Source organism: Trichosporon asahii, assembly GCF_000293215.1.
Source record: "Trichosporon asahii var. asahii CBS 2479 unplaced genomic scaffold scaffold00075, whole genome shotgun sequence".
In the NCBI taxonomy this organism is placed as follows: Eukaryota; Fungi; Basidiomycota; class Tremellomycetes; order Trichosporonales; family Trichosporonaceae; genus Trichosporon; species Trichosporon asahii.
The window spans coordinates 1,104,155-1,118,991 of NW_014040850.1; the positions used below are offsets into that span (position 1 = coordinate 1,104,155).

At 63.2% G+C, this 14,837-nt stretch overlaps 2 protein-coding genes across 2 annotated transcripts; one reads left to right on the top strand and one right to left on the bottom strand.

Moving 5' to 3' along the window:
• Positions 1–3,867: 3,867 nt before the first annotated feature.
• A1Q1_05954 (uncharacterized protein) lies at positions 3,868–6,666 on the top strand (the record flags this gene model as incomplete). Its single annotated transcript, XM_014321163.1, has 4 exons — positions 3,868–3,913; positions 4,084–4,654; positions 4,730–5,173; positions 5,271–6,666. 4 exons carry the CDS (start codon positions 3,868–3,870, stop codon positions 6,664–6,666), a joined length of 2,457 nt encoding a protein of 818 aa, XP_014176638.1.
• An 868-nt stretch (positions 6,667–7,534) lies between these two features.
• On the bottom strand, positions 7,535–14,020 carry A1Q1_05955 (uncharacterized protein; the record flags this gene model as incomplete). The annotated part of the gene is made up of 1 exon (XM_014321164.1): positions 7,535–14,020. The coding sequence occupies one exon, from the start codon at positions 14,018–14,020 to the stop codon at positions 7,535–7,537; it is 6,486 nt and encodes a 2,161-aa protein (XP_014176639.1).
• Between the last annotated feature and the right edge of the window lie 817 nt (positions 14,021–14,837).

Consider the following 14,837-nt stretch of genomic DNA (forward strand, 5'->3'; position numbering starts at 1 on the left):
GTCAGGTTTAGGCATCAGGAGCCACAGGACACCGGGCATTTCGCTACCTGACATCTTGCCAGGTTTGAATTGCATTGCATCTTGCCTGGCTGACCTGGCTGGCAAGTCTGGCACACTGAACCCAGAATAAGCCAGCGAGGCTCCTCAGCCGGCGCCTCGTTCCCACCACAGAGGGACGGAGAGGGAAGAGTGGCCCGGCTCCGCATCGGTCCCTTGTGCATTCCGGGTCGCATTCAGCAGCCCTTGCCCGGCTCCCACGCTGAATGCACAGATGACGATACCGTATATATGCGAGATCCTTGCCACGTCTTCATGTCCCCAGTGGCTCTGTGCGGATTGAGGGTCGCTCGTGCTGGCTGGGGAACCGTTGGCTGGCCAACAGCCAGGCAGGAGGTGTTGCTAGCTGCATCGTATCGCGCTGTTTTCGCAGCTCGTGTCGCCAGGGACCTGCCAGCGCAGCGACGCCGGCGGCCTACGGCACACTGCTGGGCCCATTGGGCCTTCCGGGGCAGAGAAGCCGGAGACGAGACCCTGGTACCCTAATATCACGCGTCCCTGTCGTCGTGCCGGGCCGGTGTTTACTCGATCGCAGTGTTTCGTCGTGGCGCAGTGTGTGCAACCGTCTTCAGCTTCTTGTTCTTCTGCAAACGTTGAGCTACCTCGAGCACAGAGAAAGAAGATACTAGTCCGGACCGAATCTGGACACTTTCAGTAATAAGTGCAAGAGGTGGGTTCCGGATGCTGGGAAGTGTGCCGCAATTCAAAAGACATTCATTGCAGCGCATGTCTCACTCGCTGCCTGCACGGGTTCTCACTCCACCCGTCCGTACGCCAGTTGCCAGTTGTAAACAAAGCCCTTGCAGCCGGCGCTCCTGACCCGGATCCCAGGGCGTCTAGGCCATCTGGGCAACAGCACGACGCCGTTGTGCGGTTGTGCCGTCGTACTGTCGCGCACTCAGTGTACGTAACCGGCGCATCCCGCGGAGAGATACCCGAGAACCTCTCTCTTGCAGGTGCTGCAGGTCCCACTGGAGGACCTTTGTCCATTTGCAGCCGGCAGTTTCGTTACCTCACAGCCCACTCTGGCCACTCTGGGCCGTCGTTCGTCTCTCAGCAAGAACAGATCTCTTGCCGGACGCCCAGGCATGAGAGGGGCAGCCGACCGTGCCTTGCTGCCCTGCTTTGAAGTTTGCTCTGAGAGCGTGGTTAGCTACCTGCCCACGAAAAAACGTCCCGACGCCTCACAAGCTCGCTCGAGCGGGACGCATATGCATAGAGAGCATGTAGTTCCAGTGCGGATCCAGCGGCCCAGAGAACAAGAGTCTCCGGGTGATCTGGTGAAGTATGGGAGAGGGAGAGTTGGGAGTGAATGGAGAGTAAGTGTCCCGGAAGCGTACTGGGTAGTAGTGGTGCGGCTCCCAGACTCCCACTCCCACCTGTCTCACCCAGTGCCGAGCGGCGAGCGGGCAGTCGGCAAGGAGCAGTGCCGTCAGTGCCGTGTGCCGTACAAGCCTGGCTGGCCTGGCTGAGTGACTGATTCCGGACGGCCATGGCCCCTCTCTCGCTCGCTGGCTGCGGTGGCCTGGCGGTCACGGCCCTCGCCGTTGAGGGGCGGCGACCCGTTGCTGCCTGCCCTGCAATCCCTGTGTGCCCTGCAATGCCCCTGCATATGGTGCTTATGCTGGCTGGAGACTAAGGGATCGCAGGAGCGACCGGGTCCTGAGTGACCTGAGTGAATGCCCTGGGACCGGCACCGCTCTCACATAGTGCGCTCCGGACAGCCTATCCCAGTCAGTCGTCGATTCCCTGTCTGCTGTCCCTGCACTCACTCGATTCATTCGTTGCCTGGCCACTCGCACATCCCATCCACTCGATCCACTCGTCGTCGCCCAGTCATCCCCTCACACCCGCACACACTCGAAACCCCTCTGCCGTCATTTCGGACATCCTCTCATCATTCCTATTCCTCCCATTTCTTTTCCTTCCCTCACTCACATCGTCTCTTTCCCCCTTCCGTTCCTCCTCCTGATCCGCTCGATCTTCGACATCCCCTCGATCCTCGATCCTCGATCCCTTCTCGTCTCCTTTCCGGCCGGCTCTCCCTTCCACCTTCCTTGCTCCCACACCCGGCCCTATCTTTTCTGTCCCTATCATCCCGGTCATCCTGTGCTCCTGACCTTCAACTTCCCAGCTCAAGCTCTTTCCTGCAAGTCTCGCATCCTGCGTTGCATCCTTGCACAAGCACGTTGCGTCGCCTTTGCGCCTTGCATTGCCAGCTCCCTTTCCACCCCTTCTCCGCGCGCATCTGCGCATTTGGCTTCTTCCTTTCTCCTCTTTGTTGTTTAAACTCGGCCCAAACATCCGGCTCTGCTTCCACCGCCCAGCGACACATCCGCTACACCCGGCCCCTCGGCACAAACCACACACACACTCATATCCAACACAACTTGCATCTGCATTCCACCAAGACAAGCATCGATTAAACCATCCGCCTTTGCATTGCTCCAACAGTTAATCAATCATCCGAATCACCCACCGTCACCCTTTCCCCGCCCCATCTCGCTCCAAGTCGCATAGGCTCACTCTAGGCCTCCCTACCAACCCACTCTCCCACCGTCCCGACCCTTAGAGACACACACACACACAAAACACGCGATCCCGACGACACACCGCCGCATCGTCCACACATTGTTCGCGCACGTTATCAACGCATCCGTCCCATTCGTCCTTTCGCCTGTTCACATTTTCGACGCTCTTGGACAATCTGATACGAGAGACGAGACAAAGGACGATCATCGAGAAACAGAGGTTGCCCGGCTGACTGAACGCACGATACGATTGAAAGAACAGTGTGAGTTGTGACTTGTCCGAGGCACGAGGCGTCGCGCCTCCCGGCGTCACTGGCCGTTTTCTTTCGTTGGCCGCCGCCGCCCACCGCTGGGCGCCTTTGATTTTCAGCCTAAGCCTAAGGAAGACTGTGTGTGTGCGCTGGCGCTGGTAGCTTCGCGCGCGGCTCACGAGGCTTGCGCGCAGTGCAGGTGCAGTGAACGGGACGGCGTGCAGTGCAGTAGTGTGGGGTGCGCGGGGTGCAGGCTGGGCGCTGGGCGCATAGGAGGTGTGAGCTGTGCGTCGACTGGTCAGGTCACCGGCTCACCAGGCCAATGGTCAATGGTCGCAGGCCGTTCCGGGACGGAGGGTTTTGGCTGGCGCTCCCAGCCAACCATGCCATCAGGCAATCCGCCCATTCCTTGCACCTGTGCCCGCTGTCCCGGCTCTGACCCAAGATTGCCTTGTTGGTCGTCTGCATGTTTGCCCTCATTATCTCTACCTCTCCCACCCTGCACATTCCATCACTGCATCACAACCCCTCCCGTGCACCCAAGCACTCTCCCCATCCAAGCATCCGAACCCAATCACAACCACTCCGCACATCCCACAACCCCCGCACCCAATCATCTCTCCTTTGCATCCGGAATTCCGGTTGTCACCCCACGCCCCCGAACCCTCCGCTGACGCACTTGACCAGCAACCCCGCTTCAGACCGACTCGCACCCATTTCGTTGTCCGCACCTCGCTTTCATTCCTTCTCTCAACTCCAGCTGAAGATTCGCTCGCACCCGTTGCATTACTGCAAGCCGACGTCCGGAAACAAGCTTCGCATTAACATACGACGCCCTTCCAGTTAATGCTTTAAGAAAGGGCTGTGCCCATCATTTTATCAGCTGCAATTCAACCAGACCCTGCAGGCTTCCCCAGCCTACCCGCTCCTGTCTATCTGGAAACCCAAGATTGTTGACCGCCGCAATTCTCACATCACCTCGTCCGCCTACCAGCTCGCTGAGCTATCAAAACGAAGTCCGCCTCGGTATGCGGAGACGAGCTGATAGCCCTCCCGGGCCCGTGGGCACTCAAGGTGAGTGAATGATGCTCCAGGCATCAGTCCCTGGGACTTTTTGTTTATCCCTGCTACGCTCCGGCACTCCCGGTATGGGGCTTCGTCATGTCAACGCCGGGTCCATCATTTCCTGTGTCGATTGTCCCGGGCTGGGTCTGGATGTCGAGGCTGAAACTAACACGTCGCAGAGTCTCACCAGGCAAAGCGTCAGAGGCGCTCCTCGGCTTCGCGATCTGCTTCACCCGAAGCTCGCCGGTCCGCAACTTCCCCCCGCATCATCCGCCAATCCTCGCCCTCTCGTCCATCCTTACCTCCACTTCACCCTCTTACGCAATCTGGACAAAGCGGCGCCGGCCCTGCCAGCTCTTCTGGCGGTCCCGGAAGCACATCCGGAGCAGGCGGCACGGGCGGAGCGTCCAGCACCGGAGGAGACCGGCCGTCTCCGGCGGCGTCCACTGCCTGGCATGGCGAGGGCAGGGGACCAGGTGGGCAACCCTGGCGCCCGAACTGGCAGACGCACAAGAATAGGCATTCGCTCGACGCTCCGCGCAGCGTCAACATCAAGTCGCACTCGCCGGGCTCGTCGCCGGAGCGGGAGCGCCCATCGGCTGAGAAAAGTGGGGCCTCCGAGGGCAGGTCCGATCAACAACCGGCAAGCGGATCTGGACCGACAAACGGCCCGGATGTCGTCTTTACGCGAGATGTGACTAATCGACAACCGCGCAGTATGATGGCATGTGTCCGCTGTCGTCGTCAAAAGTAAGTCAGACACGACAATAGATTTTTTCCGGAGGCGTGTCCGAAAGAGGAAACTCGTGCTGATGGTTTCCCCAGGATGAAGTGTGATGGACCTGGAAAGGAACCGTGCCGTGGATGCCGACAGGCAGGCGTGCACTGTGTCTTTGAGTCTCGTGCGCGCCCGAAATCTATTTCGACCTTGCCGTCCCGTGCGTCGCCATTCTTCGCTGGGTCATTGCCGCCTGGAAGGGGAGGAACCCCCGGTACCGGCGGGCCCTCGTTCTACCCTGGTGCCAGCCAGCCGGCACCCCCAATCACCTCGCGTCCGGCTCTTGGCCCGGGAGACTATGCCGTGCGCGGTGTGCGTGAGCCTATGCCACCGCCGCCCAACGCGAGCATTTCGTCGCTCGCTTCCGTGGCGGCCGGTGCGGTCCCGTATCCTCCGCCTCTGCGACCGCACTCGCCGCCCATGCACGCCCAAGGAGGCCCGCCACCGGGCCAGCCGCCTTACTTTGCAGGCCCTCCTCCCGTGTCTGGACCGTACGGGCCGCCGCCTGCTGCGCCACCGCCGCACGGGCCCGCCTCCTGATCACCTTCGCCTCGATTCGCGTCTGCACAAGCTGGAGTCGGCGTTCAGGCCTGTGGAGGCCCTCCCTGGGGCAGTGGCCGCAATTCAGACAACGCTGGGTACCCTTCTTCGCGCGCAGGACGCTCTCGCGGCGCAGCTTGCGGGTGGCCAGAACCCCGCGTACAGCGGCGCGCAGCCTGCGGGCGGGGCTCCTCGCGCACCGGTCGATGTGCCTGACCATGTCTGGGAGAGCTACCGTGTCGGAGCGTGGCCTCTGACGCCTTGGCTGCCTGGCATTTCGCCCATGGCGGCTCTTCCTGGGCTAGTGCTGGAATGTCTCGGACAACGGGCAGCTGTTGAGCGGACCGAGCAGAACCGTCGCGAGGCGGATCTTGCGGCCGATGCCGTGTCTGCCGAGATTGGTCGCCTACTCTCAGCCAAGGTGCCCTGGACGCGTGACGAGGTCTTGTCGCTCGGCGTATATGCGACGTGGACCAGCGACCAGGCGCTCGGATGCCTGTCGACAGGTCTCGCCCGAGACCTGCAGCTCGACCGCCCGCACACGCTTCGGAAGAGCCACGACGAGTGGCGGGAATGGATCTACGTTGTCTTGGCAGACCACATGCTGCACCTGCCGGACTTCAACGTGCCGATCGTGCATGAGCCTGTGGCTGCGCAGTGGCGTGAGCTCGTTTCAGCCAGCCAGCCAGGCGATCCCTCGACACACGACCGGGACTCCAAGCTGCTTGGCTGGCTCGAGTTCTCCGAGATTCTGATCGAGATTCAGAGCATGCAGCGTGCTGCGCGACTGCCGGGTGAGGCGCCGCCCTCGCCCCCCGGTCGCGACAGTGTTCTGCCAGACCCTGCGGACCAGGCTGCCGTCGACAGACTGCGTGCGCGTGCGCGCGAGATCTGGCGCCGTTCGGCAGCCAAACTCGAGGCATGGGCATCAAGCAACGGAGCGCGCCACGACCCCGTCCTGACGCTGTACTACCACTACGCGATCCTGTACGCGGCGTCGCCCGCCTTCACCGCCGACCGGAACGTGTGGCTCGCCATGTCCTCGACCTCGGAGGGATATCAGCAACTCGAGCGCGGCCGCGAGGCAGCCCTCGCCATGCTCTCCGCCCTGGGTTCGCCCGAGATCAGCCGCACGCTCGCCTACAGCTTCACGGTCCTGAAGCCGCTGTACGGCCTCGCGATCCTGCACCTCGTAAGCATGGCCGCGACGCTGGGCCACCTGCCCATCATCAGCGTCGGGCACGTCGAGACGCTCCTGCGTTCCGTCATTGACCAGCTCGTCGACAAGGGCGGCCCTGGGCCCGCCAAGGCGCCTATCGCCCCCGGTCTGCAGCAGAGCCTCACGCTCGACATGGTCGAGAATGGCTCGGTTGCGGGGTTGGGCAAGAGGGAGGTGCTGGGCCAGGAACCGTGCAAGGAGCTGTGGAGGAAGCTGCTGGGCTGAGCCGAGGCGCGCCAGCGCCGAGGCTGCAGCGAGCGTAGCGGCGGCGAAGCCAGCGAGCGAAGCGAGGCCCGACTCTGTTCGCCCACGGCGATGCGAAGTGAGCGGCTGTGCCAGGACCAAGTGGAGAAGGAAGGAGTGAGGAAGGAGGAGTGACAAGAGAATGAGAGAGAAAAGAGGAAGCATGTAGCGCCCAAAGAAAGACAGCACGTAACACACTCACCTATAGAGACACACTACCACCACACCACACATCATCCACCCATCGCCCATCGCCCATCGCCCATATCACATCCAAAACGTGCCATGTAGTTCTTGTAACGAGGGAGTAAACGACCTTGACCTTTTATGCAGGGGTTTTTGATTGCCGAGCACACCAGGCGTCACTCTGAGCGAAGCGAGGAGTGCGAAGACAGGGAGGAGTGGGAGCGAGAGAAACGAGGAGTGCAAGTTTACCTCTGAAGGAGGGATGAGTGGGAGATTGCGATCAGGCGTGGACGACAAGAGATAGAGCTGGAACGTGGAACATGACACACACACCCCGATACGTCTCCTCTTGTCTCATGTCACAGCAAGTCTCTAGTGTGCTTGAGTCAACTTTCTCGGGGCACTAGTGCAGCGCTGCCACCTCCCATGACTAATTATGGGCTAGGATCAGAGTTTACACTGACAATATACGCTTGCATCAAACACCTTGCGGAAACACTGGGGGTTACAATTATACGTCTACTTCGTGCAATTGGGAGGTTTATGATTACGACTAGGTAAGGAATTGCGCGGTGTGGCTATTGGAAGTAGTGGGTGGCAAAGGGGACAGACACGTATGACTCGCACTCGCTTCGCTCGTGCTCGTTCGTGCTCGCTCCGCTCGCTAGATGTATCCACCTCTGCTGCGCGCCGAGTTGCCGCTCACATTGCTCGCCTGACTGACCGCGCTCACCGCACTGACGGCACTCACGGCCGAGAACCCGCTGATGCTGCCCTGTTGCGTGCGTCTCGCCGATCGCATGGGCCGGACGGGGGCTGGGCCCTCGTTTCGCTTCGGCGTGTCCTGCACCACCTCCATCTTCTCCTCCTGTTGTGGTACGGACGCCGAGGGTAAGGTGGGCACAGAGGGGACAGGCGGAGGCGATCGACTACCCGTCAAGCTCGAGAAGGCCGAGTTGACTGGCGAGTTCTGCGCACTGTTGCCCAACAGCGCATTCAGCGTCATCGTGTGCCGCGTCGGACTTGGGGGTGCCTTGGCCAGATCGTGGTCCTCGGCCCGCCTGAAGGGCGCAACTGGGGCGCTGAGGTCGAGCGGCGCGACGGCGGGGGGACGGTTGAATCCGAACCCGGTCTGGGCTTGCGTGCCGGAAGTGAAGCCGGGCCCAGGGCCGGGGGCGACGCGGGGGAGAATCGCGCCCGTCTCGCTCGGACGCCGCGGACGCACGACCGGCTTGACGCTCGACGACTCGCTGCCCCGGCGCGGGACGTGGCCGTTGCCTGGGTCTACTAGGCGGACGCCCTTCGGCGCACCCTGCTGTGAGGGAGACGGCGGAATCGCGGGCGCACTCGCTGGGCCCTGGTCGTACGCTCCGCGCGGCGGGATGGGGATCTCCATCGGCGGCGCGAGGGGCATGGGCGGGCCGAGGGTCCGGATCGGGAGCGGCTGCTCGAGCGCACTGGCGGGAATCGGGGGGCCGAGGGCACGCATGCGCGGAGGAAGGACGTAGTTGCTGTGCTCCTCCGTCTCCGTCGAGGCGGTCGAGTAGCGCAGCCGCTCAAACGACCCGACGCTGTCCTCCCTAGAGATCGCCTGGGATGCGGGACGGAGAGCGCTGCGAGGAGGCACTGGGATCGGGTTATCGGGCGGGCGCATCTGGATAGTCGGGACGGGATTGTCGGTCAGTCGGGCGCCGCGAGTAGTCACGTTTGCTGGCGGGATGGGGCCGTCATCGCTGAGGCGCACGCCGCGCGTAGGCGTAGCAGCGACGCTGGGGAGAGGGGTCGGTCCGTCGTCGCTCAGTCGCACACCGCGAGAGACGCCAGGCGGCGTTGGAGGCACCTGCTGCGGCTGCATCGGCGGCTGGTGCTGCTGCTGCATCTCGGGTGGCTTGTTAAGCCCGTAAGCATGTGCCAGCGCCATGAAGTCTGTCCGCGGGTTGTCGTTCCAGGCACGCTCCTGTCCAAACGAAGCTCGGCGCTCGCGGCTCAGCTTCTTCGTCTCGCGCCTCGTCAAGCCCGCCGTGTTCACGTTCATGTCCGCGTTCAGCATCGAGTTGCCCGGAACTGGCGACAGGTTCAGAGCCTGCAGATTCATACCGATCCGGGACAGGCCGTGGCCCTCGTCAGAGACCGAGTTGATGGATGAGATCGAAGGCGCACGTCGTGCCCAGGGGACACTGAGCATGTCGTGGTTGCCCGGGACATTTGACGGCCGCATCAGGTGAGCTGGGGTTGGCAGGTGGTCGCCGACATTGTAGGCGCCACGCGAGAAGCTGTTCGCCGTGCTGAGAGAGTTGCTCGCGGACAGACCGGGGATCACCGATGCAGTCGACGGCGACGCCGGTGTGAGCGCTCCAGCCAACGGACTTGCGGGCACCGCATCGATGGGGCGTCGCGGACTCAGTGGCGCCCAGGCAGCGCCGTGGGCCAGCATGGCGGGGTCGACAAAGTTGGCAGCCGACAGGTTGCGCGAGTGCGAGTGCATCATGATCGGCGTCACCGACTGAGCAGGCGAAGGAGGCGCTGCTGCGACAGGCGCAATGGGACGGTCCTGGACAGGGGCCGAAGCCGGTCCCGCAGTGATGGGCGGAGGTGCGTCAGAGCTGTACAAGCTCACTCGTCGAGGCGGTCGGACAGGACCACTGCTCGGCGTGCGGCGAGTGACCGGCTCCTCGGGCGGACTGGGCGTCCTGCCATTGTCGTCCTCGAGATACTCCTCCTCATCAGGCCCGGCGCCGGACGAATTGGACAAAGAACTGTTCGACTGGTTGATGGCTCCAGGAGCGAGAAGCTTGCCGATAGAAGCTAACCCGTCATCGTCGTCGTTCCTAGTCCTGAGGGGCTTCGTCGAGACATCAGGCGATGTGACTGGGCTCGAGGTCCTCGCTGATCCGGACGCCGAGCACACAGAGTCCATCCTCGGGGCCTGGTGCACCGGACTGGGAGTCACGCGAGAGACAACCACTGGTGTCGAGGCAGACGAAAGGGAACTGCCGCGCCTCGGTCTTGGTCGATGCACGACCGACTCCGTAGAGGAGGGCGCGGGACTCGGCGCATCGTAAGTCGCAGACCTCAGCGGAGCCTCCAGCGAGTTGAGCCTCGACGACGGCGTCGGGTCCAAGCGAGGCGACCGCTCCACTGACAGACTGGGGCTCGGTGCACCGCGGGCACCTCTCTCGTCGACAGGGATCGAGGTGTCAAAGCCAAGAAAGCGGGGCGTCCGCTCGGTATTGTACTCGGCCCTGACAGGGCTGGAGAAGCCACCTCGGACTGGACTCGAGAAACCACTGCTGCTTGCGGTCGGGCTGAGCGGACTGAGAGGGCTCTTCACGCGAGTGATAGCAGCGCCGTACTCGTACGAAGGACCACGGTTGGCCCGAGGACGAGGGCGGTCCATTATGCTGCCGCTCGGGCTCGTCGGGCTGTACACGGCGGGCTTGGGGCTCGACTTTGGACTCTGCGGGCTGAGCAGCAACTCCGGCGAAGCAGGCGAGTTCCGGGACAGCTTCTTGACCACGATCGGAGCGGGAGCGCGCGCTGTTGGGCCTTGCTTTGGCGTAGGCAGCTGGGACGGAGTGAAGCCGGCGGGGGCAGCCATCTCGGGCGTCTGAGTCATGGCCGGCGTCTCCGGCGCAGGGGCAGGAGCGGGTGCCGATTCGGGCGCCGCTACCACTGGCTTCGAGACAACCCGCGGCTCGGTCTGAACCTCGGGCTGTCTCCGCTCCTCGCTTTTCGATGCTGGTCGCTCGGGGTACGGTAGCGGTGTCGGAAGAACGGGTGTGTCCGAGGCATCGAAGGGGCTCTGCACGGCGCTGCCTGGAACAGACGAAACCAACGCCTCGCGATCCTTGATCGTCTCGTAGTCAGCCCCAGGGGAAGAGGGCGCATCGCGGGGCGGAGTTTGCCGCGAACATTCAGGCTCGGTGCGTACAGGGTCCGCACGCTCGGGAGCGGCTGAGGGAATCGTCTCCTCAAACGGCGGCGGGGTAGGGGACCGCGGACGAGGGGAAGGTGAGCGGAGACCTGGAGAGAGTGGACGAGCAACCGGCGAAGGCGAGCGGGTGATGATCGACGATGCAACTGGAGGCGGGGAAACCATGACGGGCGACGGCGAGCGAGCTGCCAAAGGAGTCGGAGCCGACGGACGCTCCACCTCAACGGGCGAAGGCGAACGAGCAGCCAGAGGAGTCGGGGCAGACGGTCGTTCAATGTGAACGGGCGAAGGCGAGCGGGCGACAGCGACAGGGGACTCAGGGCGAGGAACAACAACGGGCGAAGGTGAGCGCGGCGGAGCGATCTGCTGGACCGGCGACAGACTCCTTGCAGGGTGGATCGGTGACCGGGGTGGTGTGCGCACCATTGGCCTGAAAGCTGCAGTGGCCGCCTTCGACAACGGCACCTCATCAAAGTCATGCACGACCGGCGCGGTCTCCGTCGACGACACAATGCTCGACGCAGTGTTCAAGCTCCCGATACTGGCTTGAGACACATGCCTGTTCGTCGTTGCCGCTGCCTCGTGTCCACCACCACGCTCTTGAGCGGCAACGGCTGCCGCTGCCGCAGCCTCAGCAGCCCTAGCCTGGTTCAAGGAACTGATGTTGTCGAGAGCCAGCGGCCTCGGTGGCTGCTTCTTCAATCGCTTGGCACGGACGAAGAACGAGGTCAGCGAACGGTCGAGATTCGCGCCGTCGGGGTTGAGGGGTTGATCTGGGTCGAACTCTGGCTCTGGCTCTTGCTGTTGAGCTGGGGACGAACGCCAGTTGGACATGAAGCCGAAGGCGCCAGACTTTTGGTTCGCCGGGGTCGCATCGTGCTGTGGTGTCGGGACGGGAAGAGGGGTTGTGTAGCTCTTCTTCGGTGTCTTGGGCTTGGAGGCCCGCCGTCTCGGGGCACGGGGCGGCGGTGGAGGAGGAGCAGGGGTGGCAGCCACTACAGGCAGAGGTGCCGTGGGGATAGGAGGAGTCGGCATCGACTCGGATGGGTTGATGATCGAGTCGGCGGTTGAGCTTGCGACGCTTGCAGCGCGAGATGCCGCTCGTCGTCTTGGCGGAGGTGGCGGGGGAGCAGGAGCTGGAGCCTCTATTGGAGCAGATGGAGCAGAGAGAGCTTCAGGCGGAGGAGGTGGCGGAGAGAGTGCCTGTTGCTCGGGAGAAGCGGTGATGGCCTGTCGCTCGGGGATGGGAGGCGCGAGCTCCTCAGCAGGAACTGGCGCAGGGAGTGGCGGAGATGGAGAAGTCGGGGGAGAGCGAGAGGAATAAGGAATGGGAGATGTGTGAACCGCAGCTGCCATGGGTTCCGGACTGGCGACCACAGCAGGCGGCAGGGAAGGCGTATACGAGATAGTCCTTTCCAGGGGTGCCACGACCGGAGCGGCGAGCGCTACCGACGGGCTGGGCGAGGCATTTTCTGCTCCGGGCGCGGCCTCACCTCCGCGCCAGAGCCGAAAACCCCACCGGCTTGTCTGCTCAGGCTTCTGCTCTGCCTGAGCGACGACCGGTTCCGGTTCAGGTGGTGGGGGGCCATCGTCCGGGTCGTCTTCCGTTGGCAGAGGCGGAAGCTTGAGTCCCTGCATGGCGTCTCCACCGTCGCCGCCGTCTCCGCCAGCCATGAACTCGCGCAATGAGCGCAGACACGTCTCGCTCGCATCGCGAGCCTCCTCGCTCTCCAACAGCTTAATCGTGAGCACCTCCACTTGCGCACGGATGGCAGCCGCCTCGTCCTTCTGAGCCTGAAGCTCGGCTTGGAGCGTCGAGTCGGGCTCGGAAGTGGTCGAGACATGAACAAGTGAGCTGGCGATGGAGGGCGATCCGCTCATGATGTCACCCGAGTCTGATCGCTGGCTGGACACGCTAGGTTTGCGGTCGGTCGGGGGAGGCGATTGAGCAGGAACGTCTAAGTGACTCTCGGCCGGCTGGGACATGGGGGAGCGAGGCAGAGGAATCGGCTTCTCGCCGAGAGGCGACTTGGGGGGTGCACCCTTGTAAGCGATGGATGAGCCGCGAGCGTGACCAGATCCGAGACGAAGCTCCCGCAGGCCGGAACCGGTCGAGGGAGCATCGCTTTCACTGGCGGCAGTCGTCGCAGCAGACTGCGTGGAAATCGGTCGTGCCCGCACGCCCCCGTACAGGCTCGCACGCTTGTTCTTGCGCTCCTCGTCTTCGCCGGATCCCTCGATCGCACTAGGAGCCTGAGAGACACGGCGGGTGGCACGCTCCTGGTCCTGCTTCTGGAGCTGCATCACAGTACGACGGGCAGCCTCCACCTGTCCGCGGAGCAGCTCGACCTTCTCCTCCGCAGCCTCGCGCTTGGTAGTTTGCTCACGAAGCTGAGTCTCAACAGCCTCCTTGGCAGCGGCGGTGAAGGCGTGCTCGTCCTTGAAGCGCTGAAGTTCGGACTCGAGGGCCTCCACACGAGCCTCGGCCGCTTCCTTCGCCTCCTTGGCAGCGTCAAGCTCTGCACGAAGCGTGCCGACATCGGACTCGGCGGCGTCTTTCGCCTCCTTGGCAGAAAGCAGCTCGGCCCTTAAGGTTCCAATGTCGGCTTCGGCAGCCTGAGCGGCAGCCACGGCTTTGGCCGCCTCCTGAGCCGCTTCCTGAGCAGACATGAGTTCCGTGCGCAGAGCAGTCACGTCAGACACAGCTGCATCTCTCGCCTCCTTCGCGGAAGTGAGCTCAGCACGCAGCGCATTGACCACGGCAATGTCGACGTCGTTACCGTTGGGCTTGGAGGCTTCATCCTTCGCAGCGGCGGCGGCAGCGGCTGCCCTGGCGCGTGCTGGGGATTTCGCAGGGACAGCGATCGGCTCGTCCGCCTCGATGGGCTTCGCGTTCTCCTTGACGCCGTTCACCTTGGTGTCTATCTTCGCGGGGGCAGCCGTGTCATCGACAGATTGATCCGGCTCGGTGGAAGCCTCGCCTTCGACTTCGGGGGCGGCAGACTTGTCACCCGGGATGGGGTCCGTGGGTTCCTGGGCGTCGGCGTCGATCACTTTCTCGACAGGGACTTCGGCCTCGTCGGTGGCGTCCGCTTGGGCGAGCTCGGCTTCGAGGTCGAGCGACTTCTTGGGAGCATCGACGGCGACGCCATCAGCGGCGTCCGGGGCGTCGAGGGCCACCGAGGCGTTGGACTTTGTCTCGAGGTCGTCGGACATGGGTGCGTCGTCGAACGCGCGGTCGCGCGCTAAGGGTCAAGGGGTGGCGCACAGACTCGGCGGGGGGTGTTGTGGGGAGGGAGTGGGTCGGACGGCTGGGTGCAGGGTCCGCAGAGGTTGGCGTCAGGCGACTTGTGGGTTGGTACTGGTGGTGACAGAACGGATGGCGCAGGACACAGTTACGATGGCGGTGAAGAGAGAATGAGTGAGGAATCAGGATGGTGGTTTGAATGGAAAATGTATGCGAGGTAGACGCCAGCGCGATGAGAGAGAGCGGTGCGCGGCGCGGCGGGCAGGTCGCAGGAGGCACCGATGATTAGGAAGCGGCTGAGGCTTAACGGAAAGGAAGGGACGAGTCCTGGAGGGATGTCGAGGGTGGGAGGCGGCGTGGTTGGGGACGGGTTGCGAGCGTGCGGGCGTGCGGAGGTCGGTGGGAGGCGAGAGGAACGAGAGAGGTACGAGAAGGCGTCTGATGCAGACGATGTGCGACGAGGACTGTCTGCGACAGGATCAGAGCCAGAGAGGTTCCAGGGCAGGCACGGGTCAGAGTTGGAGGAGACTTTGTTACAGGTTACGATGAAACTTGATGCCGGATGGTGGGAATCCTCCGATTCGGCCTGGGACCAGAGTGTTGCGTGCGGGCGTTCGTGACAGCGAGCGCGGTGATTGCGCGAGTGCGCGGCGAGGTAGCGATGGCGGGCTGGGAGAGAGGTGAGTGGGAGATGGAGAGAAGAACGAAAGTCGCAGAGGCGGTTAGTCATGTCTGGATCTGTGCAGCGCGCAGTGTGTGTGTGCCGGGGTGAGACTGGGTAGGAAG